The 20,362-nt window shown below is 42.3% G+C and overlaps 1 protein-coding gene across 1 annotated transcript in view; it reads left to right on the top strand.

Annotated features, from left to right (window-relative positions):
- The window catches only part of LOC310797402 (uncharacterized protein), a gene marked incomplete at its 5' end in the record, with an annotated part of 67,461 nt that overhangs the window by 44,121 nt on the left and 2,978 nt on the right, over window positions 1–20,362 (top strand). Inside the window, 4 exons of the mRNA XM_083659771.1 lie at window positions 4,776–5,036; window positions 7,660–7,833; window positions 14,350–14,520; window positions 16,353–16,399. Coding sequence (XP_083515897.1) covers window positions 4,776–5,036; window positions 7,660–7,833; window positions 14,350–14,520; window positions 16,353–16,399 — 653 coding nt within the window. The remainder of the gene's footprint in view (window positions 1–4,775; window positions 5,037–7,659; window positions 7,834–14,349; window positions 14,521–16,352; window positions 16,400–20,362) is intronic.

The raw sequence follows: 20,362 nt of genomic DNA, 5'->3' as shown, positions 1-20,362 counted from the left end.
CTTGTGTCACTGAGATTGGGTTGAGAGAGCAACATAATGAGCATATTCTATATATATATATATTCTATATATATTCTTATAGATAGTATAGATAGTATAGCTGCGTGTTTGGTGTTGGACTGTCTACTGTGGGCTACCGTGTGCGTGAAGTCACATCTGCCATAATGAACAATCTCTATATACGTTTCATTTGCCTGCCAAAGGGGGAACAGCTACAGAAGAGCTTAGATCATGAATGTGTGCACAGTAATTTAAGACAGTAACAGTAAGTTAGTTCACAGTAAGCGTAAACTAAGTGTTCAAGTGGCTGATTTAAGTGTTAAAGTCGAAGTGAACCGGAACGGAATGCACCAGCGCGAGCGTCGGACACTGAAAACGAATTGAGAGGCGGACCATATACGTGTTGATGATTTGATTTGACAATTCTGAGGACTGGCTTTGGCATTGGCCAATCCTGGCGTGTTCCACCCCCAAATCGAGTGGGATTCAGCCTGTTGTCATGCTACGCGAGTGGGATCTGCAGAGTACCAGGGAGCCAGCTGCGGACAATCCGATCCATAGGTGCTGCCCGCCCGCCTGGAATCTCCGAGAGACGTCCCCTGACAGCCAGGGAGGCTGTCAGGCTCGGAGGCACGCGCCATTATCGTTATAAATGTAAATAATATTCCTGGAATGCGTTTTAACGAGCCAGTTACATTTCTTTGCATTCTTAGACATTACCATTTGATTTAGTTTGCATAATTGCTCAAGTTAGTAGTTAGTTTATGGGCTAGAAACTCTGCCAGATGACAGGCATTAGGTGCCATTTTCCCCTTCATTTGGAAGAGAAAATTATCCTGAAATGAAGATTTGATTGACAGCTGTATGTCGTGAAATGATTGGTTGAAATGGGGTAGAAATTTGATAGTACTAGGTGACGTCAGCAAACTGTAAATTACTGTTATCAATGAAATCTTGAAAAATGAACTTTTGATGTGAAAAAGTGTGAAAAACTAAAAAAATTAGATTGTTGTGATTTGTTTTGCATACATTATTAAATAGGTGCACTGCATACCCAGGTATTTGAACTAAAATAAAATAAAAGTCATTCTTGAGTTCAGTTCGACTTTAAGTGTAATGGCCTGTGAGTAGAAGCTGTTTTTGTGTCTGGTAGTTTTGGCGTATAGTGCTCTGTAGCGGCTGCGAGAGGGAAGGAGTTTAGACAGATTATGGCCAAGGTGAGATGGGTCAGTGATGATCTTTAAGTTTAAAGCCCCCCTCCAGTGTATTTTGTTATCTTTAAAGGAGGACTTACCCCCTAGATATGTATTAGAACAGTGATTTGAAAATACCTATGGAAAAAACCAAGAAATGACATATGCTCTTGTCTATACTGGACTCTTTGGCTGTGTTGAAGTCCAGATTTTTTTTCGGAAATCGACGCCATTACAGTTTGCCTATTGCCTCAAAAATAATTTATTTGAGAGGGGCCATATCTGTATAATTATCAACAACTAGCCAACGCTGGTGGCCTGTTTGGAAAGAGCTTTGCTCAAAATGGTTGAAAGTTATATCAATTTGGTAATTCAGTGGCGAACTAGAAATTTAATTATTTTTCTGCATGTAACTCTATGGCAGTGTGTTAAACTACGTTACGAGAGCAAAGTGGCATGGGCTCGTTACAGCAGCACACCGCACAATACGACAAACCCCCCGTTCTGGGGTAACACAATGCGAGATTTCTCTACGTCATTCCCTCGTCCAAGTTGCCATATAGTCCCTTTTTCATTTTAGTTTGGGGGCTTTTCGTGATTCTTGTTAAAAGTTGTGCAAAAGTTGTTTCCTCTCAGCGCAGTGCAGGCTGCCTGCGCCTCCTCCCTCCTGCCAGACCCCGGCTGGCGAAACTGCATGCATGGGGCGCTTGTAACCTCACGGAGCAACAAACAAACAGACAGAAATAGCTGGTGTGCGATTTAGAGAATACAGTCTGAGATTGGGTACAGGATTGAGGGAATCCCGCATCTGTTTGCGAAGGTGCGACTGGACAGGACGCTTTTCACAGACAGGCACAGTAGTCGGAGCGAGGCGAGTGTCTCTACTCAGGGCACAGCTGCAGATCTTTCCTCCTCCCCCTCCGCGCATTCAGTCTGTCCAAAATCATTACCGATATAATCTCAGTAGGAGGGATGCAGGGAAATGATAGTAGCCGATGTGTTTAGAGAAGCTTTGTCACGTTGTCACGTCGTAGTATAGCGTTATATTTTACATGTGCGCTAAACTGCGACCATATTTGTTTGCGGAAATATCAGACTGCTCTCTCTGCTGCTCTCAGAGCACAGAGAGCCCAGCTGCTGCTGGCCTGCTGCGCGCGCCCGCGGAGCTTGGGGCTCGTCCATGTAACAGTACGACTCTCGCCTGCCTGGGCTGGAGACAGTGCTTGCAACTCGGACTGATAATATAACCATCATCATTCGAGCTTATCCAGGTAAGATATCAATAAAGTAATGACACATTCAGCGGGAAACTAACTATAATTAAGACATGTGCCAACTTTGACGACGTTTGGTTCAGTATTTTAAGAGCAAACTTCAATAGAAATAGGCTTGGAGTTCTGAGGAGCCGAAAGGGTACAGGGGGGGTAGGGGAGTAATTATCTTGAAATCCCATAGTCTTTGGGGGCACTGTGACGTCAGTGTGCCCCTAATCTCCCATTCATTTGAGAAAAAAAAAAAGCAGTCTTTGACCCTAAGAGGGCGCTTATGCCAGATATGCTGCTGAAAAATGATACAAATGGTAAAATGGCAACAGTTTGGTGTCAAATGTGGAAATTCTGACCAGAATTCTTCACACATCACCCCCAAAGTCATATATATTGGTTAAAAGCTGAAAAAAAGTGTTTTGGAGGTAAGTTCTCCTTTAAGATATTTCATGTGTGGTTTTCCCTGCTCTCTTAATGAGCCACAGTGTTCGCAAGTCTATTTTGTTGACATATAACCTTATTCTGGGCTCAAAGTCCTAAAAATAAGCTGTTGGTAAAAACAGGTGATGACGTCAGACATTATGGTTGTCTGACGACTAACATATGATATTCAGATAATAATAATTACTGTATGAGTTACAGTGAATAGCTGGCGTTAACCTCTGACATTAGCTAGCTGTTAGCTTGTGAGTTATGTTAGTTACATGACAGTAATATGCCACTGAATGACCAGTTTGATATAACTGTCAAGCAGTTTGAGTCACACTCTTTCCATAAAGCCCACCAGCTTTGATATATATTGGCTGGTTGTTGATATTTATAACAATATTGTGGCCTCTGGACGGACATTTTGCAGAGGTAGAGGCAGCAATACTGTTTGCGGTCTCCTGCCTGGAAGGGAGACAAAGATCGTATATTGAAGGCACGAGCGATGCTCTTAACCTTTATGGACAAGAGCGCAACAGCAGTGGCGCCGGAACGAGTTTGCAATTAGGGGGACATTTTTTTTTTTTTTGTCAAATTTTTTTTTTTTCATTTTTTTTTTTTTTTTTTTCATTTTTTTTTTTCAATGTTTTTTTTAAGAAAAATTGACGTTTTTTTTTACGTCTGGATGATTTTTAGCCATATTTAGAGGAATATCTAATTTTAAATTAACATTAGGATTATACTGTAGTGATGTAATTATTCAGTATTTTCTCCTTTTCTCACTCACTTGGTGACCTGCTCTCCCTTTAGGTCATTTTACAATTACACTACAACAGACAGCAACACAGGCAGAAACACTGAACTTATAATTATTATTATTATCACTTCGAAAAACAGTGCAAAACTTGTCATCTCAACACAAAAATAAAATAACAATAACCGTATACGATTATAGCAGCAGCCAATGACAGTGAGTGCAGTACAGAGTCCAGGTCTGTCTGTCTCTCAGGTGTAATAATCCCACAATGATCACGGCTTTAACAAGTGTCACAGGCTGTGTAAACAGTGTAAAGTGGGCTCTCTGTAATTTGATCCCTGGGTCTGTCTGTCTCAGGTGTAATAATCCCACAACGATCATGGCTTTAACAAGCATCACAGGCTGTGTAAACAGTGTAAAGTGGGCTCTAAGCGTCAGGGGCAATTGCCCCCTCAGATTAAAAAAAAAAAAAGAAAAAAAAATTTTTGGGGGGGGGGACCAAATTTTAAGGGGGACAAAATGTCCCCATGTCCCCCTTGTTCCGGCGCCAGTGGCGCAACAGCCATGATGTTGCAGTAGAACAAGGTAGAACCTTCAGTTCTTATCAATATATGATCTTTGGCTCAAATGATGATGTGTGTTATCACAGCACGCACTGTATGTTTTCATAGAACATCAATGGTGTACAGGTATGAAAAACTGACTGGAGGGGGCTTTAAGTGTTACGGTGCTAGTCAGACCCAAAATGTTAGTTTGTGTAGCTTGTTAAATAAATGTCTACCTCCAGCCTAGCAAGGGTTAATTTAGGGACAGGTTGAGGTTAATTTAGGATCAAGTTATTGTTAAGTCAGGATCAAGTTCTCCATCCAACTCAAATTCTGCTTTTTACCACAATTATTTCCAGAGAAACTGCCATCTGAAAATATTGTCCATATAACATTGGATTCTGAAACTTAACTGAACCTTGTGACAGCCAGTCTGCTTTCAGATGGAAAGACTCTATAAGGCTGACATGCTGCTGATCCACACTGACAACATGTTGAAGTCCAATGGATTATGAAACACTGGATTGTTGAAAGCTTTCAGGGATATTTTATCTTATACCTGTAGCTATTTGTTTTATTCTTTATTCAGATTGGGGGGGTGCAACTTGTCAGAGGTGTACTTTGAAGTCCTGGTCTCAGCTCTAAAGTCCAACCCCTCCCATCTGAAAGAGCTGGACCTGAGTGGATGCAGGTTGTCAGAGTCTGTCTGTGAAGCCCTGGTCTCAGCTTTGAAGTGCACCCCATCGCGTCTGAGAGAGCTGGACCTGAGTAACAACAACTTACAAGATTCGGGAGTGAAACTGATCTCTGCTGGACTAGAGAGTCCAGACTTCAGACTGGAGATTCTCAGGTAAAATCAGTTTACGGTTTTTCTCAGCTGATTTGACACATTTCTCCAAATTATGGTCTGTTCTCTCAAAACAGGATTCCTGAATCTGCAAAGGTTGCTCTGCAGGTTTACATTTGCTACTGACGATAGGATAATGACATCTATGCCCACATTTTAGCGCTGAAACGCCTGCTTTGGCATGTGGCACGCCTATGCCCAGTACAATTATAACAGGCATGCGCTTGTGCCCGCCCCCAATTTGCATTGCGCATGGCGTTAAACGAGCGCAAACGCTAAATTAACGCTTTTGGGAAGATAGGGCCCCTGGTCTGTTAATTAGCCACACTGTTAGCCAATGTATTTATTTTGCCCACATAGTCCAAAAAATAAGCTGTTGGTAAAAACCGGTGATGAGATTATTATAGCATTTCATATCATATATCTTATCATGTCATCAGTTATTATATCATTCTATCATTATAGTGGTCTGATGACTGACACATGATAGACAGATAATACAGTACAGTATACAGTAAATAGCTAGCATTAGCCTCTGGCGGTAGCTAGCTGTTAGCTATGTTAGTTATGTGGGCATAAAATGCCAGTGAATGACTTGTTAACCAGTTTGAGTCACTCTCTTTCCATAAAGCCCACCAGCTTTGATATCTGTTGTCTAGTCGTTGATGTTATAACAATATTGTGGCTCTAAACTAAAGTTTTTCAGAGACTGTCATGGCAGCATAACCGTTTCTGGTATTTCCATTCTGGGCGCAGACAAAGAGTTGAGCAAAGACAGAACAGACAAAGACAGAACAGCGCTGCAGTCATTATGCTGCAGTAGCACACATGGAAAGAATCTATATGTATCCTATATGTTTTAATATAGGGCCACATATAGTTTTCCCATATATGGTGCATACATAAAATTGGCCGATTTCCTATATTATATGTACATATATGTACCTATATGTATGTATAGGTACATATATGTACCTATATGTACATATAATATAGGAAATCGGCCAATTTTATGTATGCACCATATATGGGAAACCTATATGTACATATATGTAGGATCTTAAATTAAAAATTTAGCAGCGCACACAGGATTCGAACCCTGTTCTCCAAGGTTCAAGCCACTGCGCTCTACGTGCTGAGCTATACATTTTCTTATACTAACCAGAGAGCCGGGCACATTATATACTCTCTCGCACACAACGTAGACTACACAATTGTCAGCGATCGGGAGGACAAGTTATTTTATGTGATGCGTACGAGTCATATTATGTAACAGACTAAAATTATGTTGTGTGTGTGTGTGCATCTATAGTCTGTAGGCTGTACGGCTTCAGAGGTTAACTTCATTTAACACCAGAGACTCAGGAGGTAGGTCTACACAGAGCCTCGTATACAGTCTGTTACAATAACATAGTGTGCCCAGAGCACCTCGTTCCGCACTTGGTGCAGACCGGTGCAGACTTGCTTTGGTCTAGTCAGTCACAGCTAGTAAGTACTTGCGCATGCGCGTTGCTGCAGGAACTGAATTCATTATTTTATAGTATTGCGCTAAACTATTAACCATAGTTGTGTCCTGGAAGCTTTTTGCTGGCACCACATAGCCTATAGTCCCATATTTATGATATTTCATGTGACATAAAATGCGTTGAAATGTAGTTTTCGTGTAGACCAGATTTCAACTCTCAGTTACACAATAAAAGACAATAAAATGCCAATTCACACACTATCAATATTGTCTCTATTCCAAACTACAACAAATGTTTTAACAATATGATGAACCAAATTGTGTTTTTTTACACGTTTACGTTGTAACCGCATTTTAGCCGGTTGAAAAGAGGGTGAAATTAGGTCTTAGACGTTCAAACCCAATATCACCCAGATTTAAACTAAAAATCAACGTTGAAAAAATGTTTTGTGCTCGCTGGGTATATATGGATTATGACACAGTGTATACAAACAGATTTGTAAATGACCTATATAGGAGGCATATACCTTGTATTGTGTACATATATGGCCTATATGTGGATATAAAGAAGTGAGACCTATATGACCTGTATTATGAACATATAGGGCCTTTATGTGTATATAAAGAAGCTATATAGGAGACATATATGCCCTGTATGTGCACATATAGTACCTATATGTGGATATAAAGAAGCTATAGGAGACCTATATGCCCGGTATATGCACTTATATGCACCTGAATCTGGCCTATATGCAACCTATATGCGGCATAAATGTGGCCTATATGCGCATATATGCACCTAAATCTGGCCTATATGCAACCTATATGCGGCATATATATGGCCTATATGCTCATATATGCTGCATATAGGTTGCATATAGGTTGCATATAGTTGCATATATGTTCATATAGATTCTTTCCATGTGAGCTATTAACATTTGGTTCTTATCAATGTAAGTTCTTTGGCACAAATGCTGACATGTGTTTATACAGCATTTTCATAGAACACAAACAGTTATACAGGTAAGAAAAACTGACTGGAGGGGGGCTTTAAATATAAGGGTCAGTTAACCTCATTAATACAGTCTGCCAGTAGAAATTATACAATGCTGACATAAAATATAACAGAATAACATTTCCACATGCTTTCTTGTCCTTCAGGCTGAGTGTCTGCCAGCTGTCAGAGAAAAGCTGTGAAGCTCTGGCCTCAGTTCTCAGCTCCCAGTCCTCTAGTCTGACAGAACTGGACCTGAATAACAACGACTTAAAAGATGCAGGCATGAAGCTGCTCTCAGCTGGACTGCGGAGTCCACACTGTAGACTGGAGACTCTCAGGTCAATATAACTGTTACTGTTCAACAGACCATCTAAATTCTGTTTCGCATACACATTAATGTCAGAGAAAATATCGGTTCTCGCATGTTCCTGCTGTCTTTGAAACCAGCTGAAAAACCAACATTCAGCTCCACTTTCTCTCCTCTGAGATACCGGTAGTTATTTATTTGTATGCTCACTGCCTGTTGGTGAAACCTTAAGTAAGGGACTTAATTAATTAATTAATTAATCAATTAATTAATTAATTAATTAACTCATTGAGTGCCAGCCACTTTTGGAGAACGGACGCTCCCAGTGCCAGAGTTTTCAGAGCGTTTTCAGTGATTTCTCGAGGCCCACAGAATATTGTGTGATATTACTATGTAAACACCGAACACGCACAAAGAACGAACTGGCTCTATTGTATCATCAGCAAAAAAAAGTTTATTGATACCATTTTCCATTCTTTAGTTATGAGCCGGAGAAGATAGGTCGTTTTGAGCAAATACAGCCTTTTCAAATTATTAGCTGAGATATTCCGCCTTTTGTGAAATGCAGCATTTCAAGCACATTCACTGAGTCTGAAGATAATATTTTCTGATGTAGTGACGTGGTGTGATGCCCTGCGTGCCCCACCCCCTCTCCCCCCCCTCCCCTCCTCAGCTGCAAACTCCTCCCCACACTACACAGCCTCACGCACCCACTCTATTTTCGGAGTGCTCCGTTTGTGTGTGCCGGGCGGCTCCCAGCGCGATAGAGAAGAGCCAAACCGGACTGCTGAATGGTTTGGCGTCGGGTGCTGCTTTTCTGGTGGCTAATCGTGTGGAGAAACTATGCAGACAGACAGACAGAGGCAGAGGAGCTCAGTTGTGTGCGCGGATTGACTCATGTTCGCAGCCAACGTCAGCTCCAGACAGAGCAATCTATATGGCTCTGGCTGCAGCATGCATCGGTTTCTCTTTGATCACGGCTTTTTCCTCCTGTTTCTCAGGACCTGTCTCTAATCTGGAGAGCACTGTCGCCACCTAATGGGTTTGTAAAATAGGTTATAGACCTCCAATAGCTACAATATTTGTACAGGAGACGCAGAAGGCTTTGATCGACGTCCCACCGTCAAAAAACGCATTGGACGTCGAAAGACGTCCTTGGCACTCTACGTCACTATTTAATTGGACGTCGAAAGACGTCCATGGCACTCAATGAGTTAAGGACTTAATTAATTAATTAATAATTAATTGATTGGATTTATATAGCGCCTTTCTAGATACTCAAAGCGCTTCACATATCAGGGGAGGGAGGGGAGGGAACTTAACTCATCCACCACCGATGTGTAGCACCCACGTGGGTGATGCACGGTAGCCAGTTTGCGCCAGAACGCTCACCACACATCAGCATCACGGTGGAGATTTGAGGGCTGAATGTGCCAATTAAGTAATGAGGGATGATTAGGTGGCCATGATTGAAGGAAGGCCTGTGTGGGAATTTAGCCAGGGCACCGGGGTTACACCCCTCAGGGCACCGGGGTTACACCCCTCAGGGCACCGGGGTTACACCCCTCAGGGCACCGGGGTTACACCCCCTACTCTTGTGAAGAGTGCCGATGGGATCTTTAATGACCACAGAGAGTCAGGACCTCGGTTTAACATCTCATCCGAAGGACAGTGGTGAAGGACTTGTCAGATTCTGTCAAACTGAGTCCAGAACTGAACTGAAAACACAAACCTGATGCTGGTATCAGCTGTTAAAGGGATATGCCAACATTTTGAGAGATTCACCTATTTGCCATATTCCCGATAGTAAAAGTGAATGTAGATGCTTTTCTCTTCCCTGTGTGCATTAGAAAGTGTTTCACCCTCCTGCTAGTGAGTTTAGCACTACAATGTAGTATACGGTACAGCTGCCTACCCCTCATTCAGTCACCAGAAATACACATTCAGACAGCAGCAGAAACACTCACATGTACATGTTATGACTCGTGTACTCAACACACGATGAAATAATAATCCAACTTTATGGGAAACTGTCATTTTAGAAGTAAATACATACCAGCAAGTCTGATGACTGCACACATCATCATCATCATCATCATCAACCTTTATTTAAACAGGCAAGTTAATTAAGAACAAATTCTTATTTTCAATAACGGCCTGGTGGGAGGAAAAAAACCTCCTGAGGGGAAGGGGGTTGGGGGGAAAATAAAAGCATAAAAGTTACACAGAGATAGGACAAGAAACAATTAGATTCAACAGAGACCAGAAGCAGGCCATCACAGACAATAGACAGACAGAGCAGACAGAACAGTACACATACTATATGTATACATTTAAACTGTGTGCTGGCATAGTATGCTAGCACACAGGACGGCAACAATATCTACACTTTAAGAGAGGAAGTAGACCAACAGTGAATACAAGGACAAGGGAGCCACAGCGCCTCAGGCAAACACGGAAGTAACTTTGGTTCCGCCATATTAGTTCTGGTGAAGGATTGACTTAAAAAATTATCGTTTCCCGGACAAGGCCACATGCCAGGGCACAAAGGCAATAGAGTGAAATAAGGGGTTTTGAAGCCTACAAATAAATAACTGACTTTCTGCTAAACTTAAACTTTTACAGTCAGTTTTACAGTACACACACAAGCAGAGAGAGAGAGAAGTAAACATGATCATATCATCTTAGTTAAAATTGGCTAAGTGGGTACTGTCTGTGGTGTCAGTCACGATTGTGATGTCATCAGTGATGTCACTTGAGCAATTGTGATGTCATCAGTGATGTCACTTGAGCAATTGTGATGTCAGTGACGTCACTTCAGCAATCAGTGATGTCACTCGAGCAACTGTGATGTAGTATGAGCCGATGGCACACAGTTGCACAGTGGCGCCTAGGTGGATGGGCGGTGTGTGTCTGTCTGTCAGTCAGGATTTTGGGAGCCCACGGCCCGGGCGATTTCCATAACTGCAGTCATGGCACATCATCCGAGTCTCCACCCTAGGAATTGAGTGCCGCGTGCTCGATCCCTAGTATTTTTATAACCCTATAACTATAAAAGTGCACTCAGTAGTGCAGATCTCTGCCAGGCACCACTACGCCTGACAAGGAAAATAACCAACTGGCGGAACCTAAGGTAAACAACCCAGATTGATGGTTTCGTGAAATAGGCTCCACCCACCATAGTCGATTAGATGAAAACAGTGTGACAGAGGTTCAGTGCAGAACAGTCCAGACATTATTTGTAAGAGTAGCGGAAAAAGTAGTTTGGGACAAAATTGGTGCAAAATCTAATTAGACAGACATGGGTAGGGCCTATACTGTATATCAGTAGATCCGTAAGGACCCAAGGAATCCAGGGAAAATTTAATTTAATTGTAGACACGAGGGTTCAAAAGTTGGTGTAATTTTGTATTCCATAGTAATGTAGGACTCTGAACCTACTCTACCTACCGGTTTGGTAGCTGTAGCTCTTACGCCCGAGCCAGACATCTCGCGTCTACCTAGTGCGTGTGTGTGCGTCGCGTGGGAGCTGCGGCTGGGACGCGCGCGGCATCCACACAGGCAGCATTGCTGCTGCGTTGCAGCTGCTGCGCTGCTGTCTGTCTGCCAACTCTCTTCCTATAGAGTTTACCTTTTATTAAATTTGCTATAAACAATACAATGATGATTTTAACTGAAGATCGCTTGGGCTCACTTCATAATCGAGGCAGTATTGATTTGTGTGTGTGCGTGTGTGTGTGTGTGTGTGTCAGGAGGGGAGGAACGAAGCCACGTTGTAGCCTATGTTGTATGTGGTTTTCAGAGGGCAGGAGAACTGCTGTGAGCTCATCCTCCGTCTCAAATCAAAACGAGCCTTGATTGGCTGTGGCTGCCCCTGTAAAATAAATAAATAGCCTACAGTATAGCCTATGGAAATCAGTGGTTATCAATTCAAGTCGCAGGCGAAAACTCGCAAAAATCGAACCAGAGTCGAAAAAAGATATGCCGCAAATTCGCCCAGAGAAACAAAGACGGACGTCTTATATCTTATTATGTCTGCTTTGAAAATGTAGTTAATAGTGCTTGTATGATATGATTATGAACAGCAAAAGATCATTTTAATGTCTATTTTTGTAGAGACACGTGCGCGGTAAGCAGAAAAAATAGGCGTCGCTCCTATTCTCTAGATGACGCGCGTCTCACGCCTCGCAAGACACGCGCCTGAGATGCGCGTCTCATGGCGGTGGTGTGGCTGCTGTAACCTGTTAACATGGGCGCCGAAATGAAAATCAACAGGTAACGCCACGCAGACGCACAGCAGACACAAGATGTCTGGCCCGGCCGTTTCTGAGGTACAGGAGGAACACAGAGACACACACACACCCATTCTAAAACATGATCTCCTCCTGCATTCGCCTGGCAGAGATAATCAAATTGCCTAGGTGGATGGGTGGGCAGGCGACGGGCGGCTGGTGTCAGTCATGATTTGCGTCACGTTTTGTGTCACGAAAGTGACATCGCGCTTTCAGGCCCTTTTTTTTTTTGCCAAAATTCCCTGCAGTATTCTTCTGTTGGTATTCACTCATTGGATGATTGCATTCTCCCACAGTGATAAGGAAAAAACAGCACATATTGGCCATTTTTACACTTTATTCATTTGACACTGTCAGGGACCTCAGTAGTGTGTGTAAGATCCATACGCAGCCACAACAGCTTGGCACCTTGGCACCGCAAATTAGGTGCCAATCAGGTGCCAGTCACACACCTGTGACTGGCACACACCTGCCAGCACTTGAAGCTCAAAACAAGAGTGAATACCAACAGAAGAATATTGCAGGGAATTTTAGCAAAAAATGTTGGGGCGCTACCCACACGTTTAGCTGTGTTGCTCATTCCACGAATGCATGATCCTTACAAGTTGTACTTCGTTGTAAAGGTGACTAATCAGGCTTTCCAACGATATAAAATGCAATACCAATTGGTATAATTAAAGGGGAGAAATAATCAACCGAATAACGTTTCCGAACTTTTTTTGAGGAGTTTATATAATTCAAAAGGAATATTGCCTTCAGCCATGGTTCAGTCATAGTAGCTTTGCTTTAGCAGTGTAAGCTAGCTAGCAGTCGATGCATGCAGGAAAGATGGCGGATGGAGTGTTTTGATTTCAGAGCTGTGGCGCTGCCCTCTCTGCCCGTGGAGGCGGGCATATAGTTTGATTCTACAGTCCTTCCACATGTAGAACGCTCCGTTCTGATGCGGTCGTGATGTAAAACGCGTCAGAACGGAGTGTTTTGCTTTGGAATGAACAGGGAGATCTGCCTGTAGGCTTGACTGAGGGAAGTCATACTACTGACATTGTAAGGATACAAATCTGGTTGAAAACCGGTAAAGCCTTCCTTTAACATTCAATACCACTATCCCTATAGTCAGGGCCGCGGGAAGTACGGGTGCTGGACCCCCTAGTGGCGAGATGATTTTTTTTTTTTTTACAAATGTAATTAAAAATATTCTGCAGTGCACTATGTTCCTTTCTTGTTTGGGAATGTTTCGGGAAATGATTGCATTATTGATATACTGAAAATGTAGCCTATTTAAAAAGAATTATCAACAATAACAATCAAGGAAGTTACATGCTTGTAGGCTAGAGAAGAAGAAGAAGAAGCGCGCATGCGCGCACATGTTGTGTTGAACCAACCAACAACCAATACGAATTGTTTAATCTGGCAATAAAGAAATGTGAACTTGACATGCTATTTTAATAGCCTACTCAAAAATGCACCTCCCACTATACAGCAAAGAGAGGAGCCAATGTTTCTTGATATAATCATTGCCATTCAGATCAGAATAATTAGTCTAGTCATTAAGTTTGCTGATAATATTTCTATCATGTTAACTCTGTGTCATGTTAATTGGTGTATCAGAGCAAATAGGGAGAATAGAGCATTATCATCATGCTATATATCTCCCTCTTTGCTCTGAATGAGTGAGAAAAGGAGAAAATACTGAATAATTACATCACAACTGTATAATCCTAATGTTAATTTAAAATCAGATATTCCTCTAAATATGGCTAAAAATGTAAAAATAAAACGTCAAATTGTGTTTGTGTGTGTGTGTGTGTGTGTGTGTGTGTGTGTGTGTGTGTGTGTGTGTGTCAGTGTGTGTGTCAGTGTGTGTCAAGTCAACTCAAGTCAACTTTATTTATTTCGCCCTAATTAACAAGCATGTCTCAGAGGGTTTTACAGAGAATGTGTCTAACTGAAAGTCTAGCTAAGCACTATCAATCAACAGGATTGAACAATCTTATATTAGAGAGGGAGAGACGGGGAGGGGAGATACCAATGTATATCACAATATGGTTCATGTAAGAAAAATCTGCTTAAGTAATCCAATTATCATATCCTATATATGTAATTACCTGTGTGTGTGTGTGTGTGTGTGTGTGTGTGTGTGTGTGTGTGTGTGTGTGTGTGTGTGTGTGTGTGTGTGTGTGTGTGTGTGCGCGCGTGTGTGTGCGCGCGTGTGTGTGCGCGCGCGCGCGCGCGTGTGTGTGTGTGTGTGTGTGCAGGCTCTCAGGTTGTCTACTCACAGAGGAAGGCTGTGCTTCTCTGGCCTCAGCTCTGAGCTCCAACCCCTCCCATCTGAGAGAGCTGGACCTGAGCTACAATCATCCAGGAGCCTCAGGAGTGACCCTGTCTGCTGGACTGGAGGATCAACACTGGAGACTGGACTCTCTCAGGTATGGAGAGGCAACGGGCCCTATCTTTACAAAAGCTGTAATTTAGCGTTTGCGCTCTTTTAACGCCGTGCGCAATGCAAATTGGTGGTTTGCACAAGTGCATGTCTCTTATAATTGTACTGGACATAGGCGTGCCACATGCCAAATCAGGCGTTTCAGCGCAAAAATGTGGGGATATCTGGCAGCACGGACGCACAGCCCCACATTGACAGATGAGGGGTGGAAAATAGCAGATGATGGGCGGGGCCGTCGCAAATGCTGTTTTGTGCAGCTTGATGAAGGCGGATGTTTGGGTCCTGGATGATTATCAGCCTGGACATTTTGTTGATAGCAGCAACGTTCCTCTTGCTCAAGAGATGGACTGTATCCACTGTCTCAAGTAGCTTATTCACTGACAGCAGGATCACATGATTAAATATCTCAACCACCACCTCTCTGCTATTTTCATTGTACTTTTCAGGGAGACGTTGGTCCTGAGGTTCCATCTCCTTTTGTACCTGGCTTGCTCCAAACACAACTCAGTGTCTCAATGATTCATTTTATTTTTTCAGGCGTGCAACTTCCTCTTTCATTTTGTTCATTTCCTCTTTATTTTGTTTTCACGGTTTGTGCATTGGCTTCCATCCAACTTTAAAATCTTTTGAGGTGGTCATCTTGCTTGTCGAATCTCTTAATCAGAGCTTGGATTGCATTGAATATTTCTCCATTAGTAATATAACCTGACAGTGACTGCTTCCGTTGGTCCTTTTTAGACTTTTTGCGACTTTGCAGATTTTGCAGAGTATGCTCATGTTGTATTTATCAAATTCTTCCTCCCATCTCTTCAACTTGGTCTTCCACACGCCTCTCTGAGTGCTGACAGGTTGTAGTCATGTTCTCTTCCTCACACACCTCTCTGAGTGCTGACAGGTTGTAGTCATGTTCTTGTAGCCCAGCAGAAGCAGCTTGTTTAGCATCAGCCATCTCGGTCATGTTTGGGAGAGCGAAGACCAAATTCAAGATGGAACTCGACAAAGCTCAAACTTTGGTGTAGTTCAGTGTGATTTACCACACTTTCAGTATGATTCTTGGTCCAGATTGATTGATGATTGATTTTTATTTATGGATATAGAGAAGACAATTTACAAAATCCAAGGGATAACATGTAAAAGTGAGAACATACAACATAACATGAAAAAAGTCATATCAATATACCAATTCTAAAACACCTAAAATCATCAAGAAACATGAAATTAACTTCCTGCCCTAACTTCTTCCCTCTAATCCCAATCAGCAGCAATTTCAGAAAAACAAATAAAAAACAAAAACACCAATTATATAATTATCATGAATCAAAAACACTATTTTGCTGACAGTAAAACCTGTCCTCTAGCTGGTCACTTTGCTCCAAAGATTATCCCGGACCTGCCTTATGGACCATTACTATCTATGAGCCCAGATATCATTAATGATGTTATACATATGGTTTAGCTTTGACTGTTCAATCCTAAACTCAACAGGCAACATGCCCACCTTCTTGAATTCATTACATCTTACATGCATCCTAGGAGCATTCAGTAGATGATAATAATATTAATAATAAGAGTAACAGACCTAGGACGTATAAAAAAATAATAATCGGAACCTGCAAAAGTAGTACTCCTCACTCCGCCATCTTGCAACCCCCCCCCCCCCCCCCCCCCCCCCCCCCCCCCCCACTGCAGTGCATTGTCCTGTCTTGTCTAAGGTCAAATGCAAATGAAGTAGAGTCACATGATCAAATGTTTCATTTCCTCTTGAATGTTTCCATCATCAAAGAGAATCTGCTGATCTGATTTTGTTTCTTCCTCCAGTGTGGACCATGATGCAGAGCAGTGGTTGAAACCAGGTCTGAGGAAATGTAAGTATGCATTTAGTTTGATTCATGAAAACAAAGTAACACAATCAACTATGTTGTAACACTATAATAACTTCACACTATTAAGCATTAGTTAAGTATTATTAAATACTTAATTAATCATTTATAAAGCATTGTTCATACATTAACATTACTAAGCATTAGTAAGTCATTCATAAACACAGTTACAGTCAAATGTTTTATTCCTGATTAATAAGCTAATCTATCATGTATTCAACAATTGTATTTGATCTAATTTATAAATGCTTTGTAAGGCATAGATAGTCCTCACTTTAATTTGTGTCACACAAAATACTTAACTAACAACTACTAACTACCTTAATTACATGGGGTGTGTCTAGCTCACACATGGGCAAAATACGGCCCCTGTGTGGCCTGCGATGGAACTGCAAAACAAAATAAAAAATACAGTGCACCTGAACACAACATGCAAGATACCCGCTGAATAAGTGTTCAAATGTTCATGTCATTCTGGCCAATACTCCACTTCTGTTATAGCATTTCAGTCTGGAATACTCCATATCTTTCAATACTCTTCATGACTAAAAGGCTAAAAGTAATCTCATGTGTAAGAAATGACTGTTCTACATTGAAGTAGAAATTTAAATAATTAACTTGTTGGTTTTGGATTTATTTAGCTTCAAGAGTGCATTTTTGTTCGTGTGACCCTCAACACAGGCTTTGAGAATCCAATCCCGGGCCACTTACTGATACTTATGCTTACCCACTCATATTCTGGTTTATTTCAAGAAAAACATTTCGGCTAGTGGAAATTCTAATTGGCTGGTAACTTTAAAATCTAGCAGCCATATTATGGCAGGTGGTCAAAAAAGTTAATTTCAAGCCCTGCAGGGAGAGCAGGTGGTGACATAGGAGTGAGTGAGAAAAGGATCAAATATTGGTGGTTAAGACTGAATAATGACATCACAACTGTTAATTTAAAATGAGTTATTCCTCTAAACCTGCCTTCAAATGCCCCACATTTTTCGCGTTGGCGCCGTTCGGCCCTCAGCTAAATCTGCTAGCAAGGATTTTTTTTTGTGGCCCTCTCTATCATCGAAGTTGCCCATCCATGGGTTACGGCATGACAATATTTGTTCGGCCCCCGGCAACAATCTGGGTTTCTCATGTGGCCCCCCATGAAAAATAGTTGCCCACCCCTGGTCTAGCTTGTCAAACCAGGGAGCTAAATAACGCTCCAAAGTAAAGTTAGGCTCAATTTTAACAAGGTAAAAACAGGCAGGGCCATTTTCAAAGGGGTCCCTTGACCTCTCATACATGAGAATGGGTTTTATGGGTTTCCTTTGAGTCTCCTCTTTACATATGAGGTAGCATTTTTCAAAGCCTTGGCTGTACACAAGAAAGCTGCCCACTGCTCCTGGCCTGCCCCCTGGAGGCAATATTTTTTCCCCATGATGGCGAAGGCTAGGCGAAGCCATGACCCGCCCCTCTCTGCCTCTGATTGGCCTAGTGTCAAACTTTCATCCAATCACATTCACATGGCTATCCTGCATCTCTTTCTACAGTCTGTGGTCAGACTCAGTGGATCAGACAGACAGCAGTTTTGCTTGCTAGCCTGCATGAAAGACGCCACTGTGTGTTTATGTTTTTAATACAGTCTGGTCTCTGGTTTATAACGCTGCCGCTACTCTTGGCAGTGTACATATGTAGCCTGACAAATCTTTAAAAAAAAAGATAAATGTGCATTTACAGTGAACTTTAATTCAGCTCATTGTAACACAAGAGTGACATGAATTTGAATTGAAATATTAATCAGAGGAAACAAGGTGATGACATTTAGAATGACAAGAAAGAAATATACATTTATACGTTTGTGCAATAGGCTAAGTAGGCCTAAATAACTCAGTTATACGGTTTGCAATTGTAACGTTCAATATAATAAAGTAAGATCTCACACATAACCTTTTGATTCTATATGCTGCCATCTGCCATCTCATGCTTGTTGATGTAATGATTGTTTTGCACCTGCTGCTCACGTTATGAACACATTTAACCCTCAGCCTCAGCAACAACTAAACTGCATAGTCATTTTAATAAGTATGAATGTTAGCTCTCAAGTAGGTCCGCTCGTTTGAGATGACTTCTGGCCTCCTGGGAAACAGGGGAGAGCAGCCGAGTGTAGTCAGCACTCGGCTGACCCGGAAGAAGGACAAGCCTGGATGGGTTCAAACTAAAAGCAGAGACAATATTTCACTGGCCACCGTCAGCATGTGTGTGTGTGTGTGTGTGTGTGTGTGTGTGTGTGTGTGTGTGTGTGTGTGTGTGTGTGTGTGTGTGTGTGTGTGTGTGTGTGTGTGTGTGTGTGTGTGTGTAGGTGTAGGTGTGTGTGTGTGTGTGTGTGTGTGTGTGTGTGTGTGTGTGTGTGTGTGTGTGTGTGTGTGTGTGTGTGTGTGTGTGTGTGTGTGTGTGCTGGCAGCATGTGTGTGTTGGGTTGTCATGTGATAATAAAGACGGGTTTGTCTGTCCGACTTTGACTTTAAAATAGTTTTTGTCTTCTTTTGTAATGTAAATGCAGACCTGCCAACCCTTTGAAAAATGCTGTCTTATCTGTAAAGGCAGACTTGAGTCGTGGGCATCAGAACATTCTCATTCAGATCTCCAGAGGTGAGAGGTCAAGGGAGTGGGACCCCTTTGAAAATGACCATGCCACTTTTTCTTTGCTAAAATGGAGCCTAAGGGCCTGTGTCCACCTAGCGTCTTTTTCCGACGTTAAACGCTGGGAGTGCGCTGGGGAGCACTGATCCCAGCACACAATATACAAGGAAGCAGTCTGAAAGTAACGTTAGTTCAGCTTGATAGCTGACAGCTAGCAAGCTAACAACACAGGTAGGCTACGCGACACCAGCGTCTTTCTGAAAAGTTAAATTATTCTCAGCTGGGAGCGCTGGGAGCCGGCGCACAAAAACGCCGGAGCGCTCTGAAAATAGACGCTGGGTGCAGCGCACTTTCTCTAGACGTCCGTGTGCGCTCGCATACGCTCCCTCCCATTGGAAACAACTGAAAAAAGACGCTGGACCTGAGGAAAAGACGCTAGGTGGACACAGGCCCTAACTTTAGAGAGTTATTTAGCCCCCTTGTGGACAAGTTAGGATGACGTGATACCAATGGATGCCTTAGATCTTCTAGTTTCATAAGATAACAGACATCACACACACACACACACACACACAGACAGGCAGACAGACAGGCACACAGACAGGCAGTCAGACAGACAGGCACACACACACACACACACTAGGGCTGGGCGATTAATCAAATTTTAATCATGATTACGATTTGGGCTGTCCACGATTATGAAAACAAGATAATCAACATACAACGATTTTGCGGGTCTTGTCTCTCTCGTTCTGTCTTGTGTTGTAAATCAAGCGCACCCCTTCCTTTGCTCGGCCCCTCCCCCAAAGCCCAAAGCACACCAGCTCGAGTTGTGAATGACTGTCATGTGAACAGAGAGCCACGGCACGTTTCTCCTCCCCGCTTATTTCCTTGGTAGCACAAGAATAAGATGACAGAAGTCACAGAAAGACAGCCGCTGGTCGAGAAGAGAGGTGAAACAACGTATGTGGGGTGGAAACACTATGGTTTCGCCGAGTTTAAAGGTCCACACATCAAGAGCGATGCGAATATACAGCACGGAATTGCGATGCGAGTTTTGACCCACCTGTCAAGATATGCGCGGTCGTGGCAGCACCCCGCAACACGACCTCTGTTGATTGTGGCAGTTCACTGCAACATAGTAGGCCTACATATACTGTATATTTATTTGTTTTTATTTTATTTCTAAATCTTTGCACTTTTATTATTTATTTTCACTTATTTATTTATTTTCAATTATATCTAAAATCCGAAGACATCCAATGTTAAAAAGAAAAGCCAGTGTAAATGTTCAATAAATTCATGATGTTCTCAATGTCAATGAGTAAT

This window comes from Poromitra crassiceps (assembly GCF_964638095.1).
Source record: "Poromitra crassiceps genome assembly, chromosome: 23".
Lineage (NCBI taxonomy): Eukaryota > Metazoa > Chordata > Actinopteri > Beryciformes > Melamphaidae > Poromitra > Poromitra crassiceps.
This window is presented reverse-complemented; position numbering and strand designations above follow the sequence as displayed.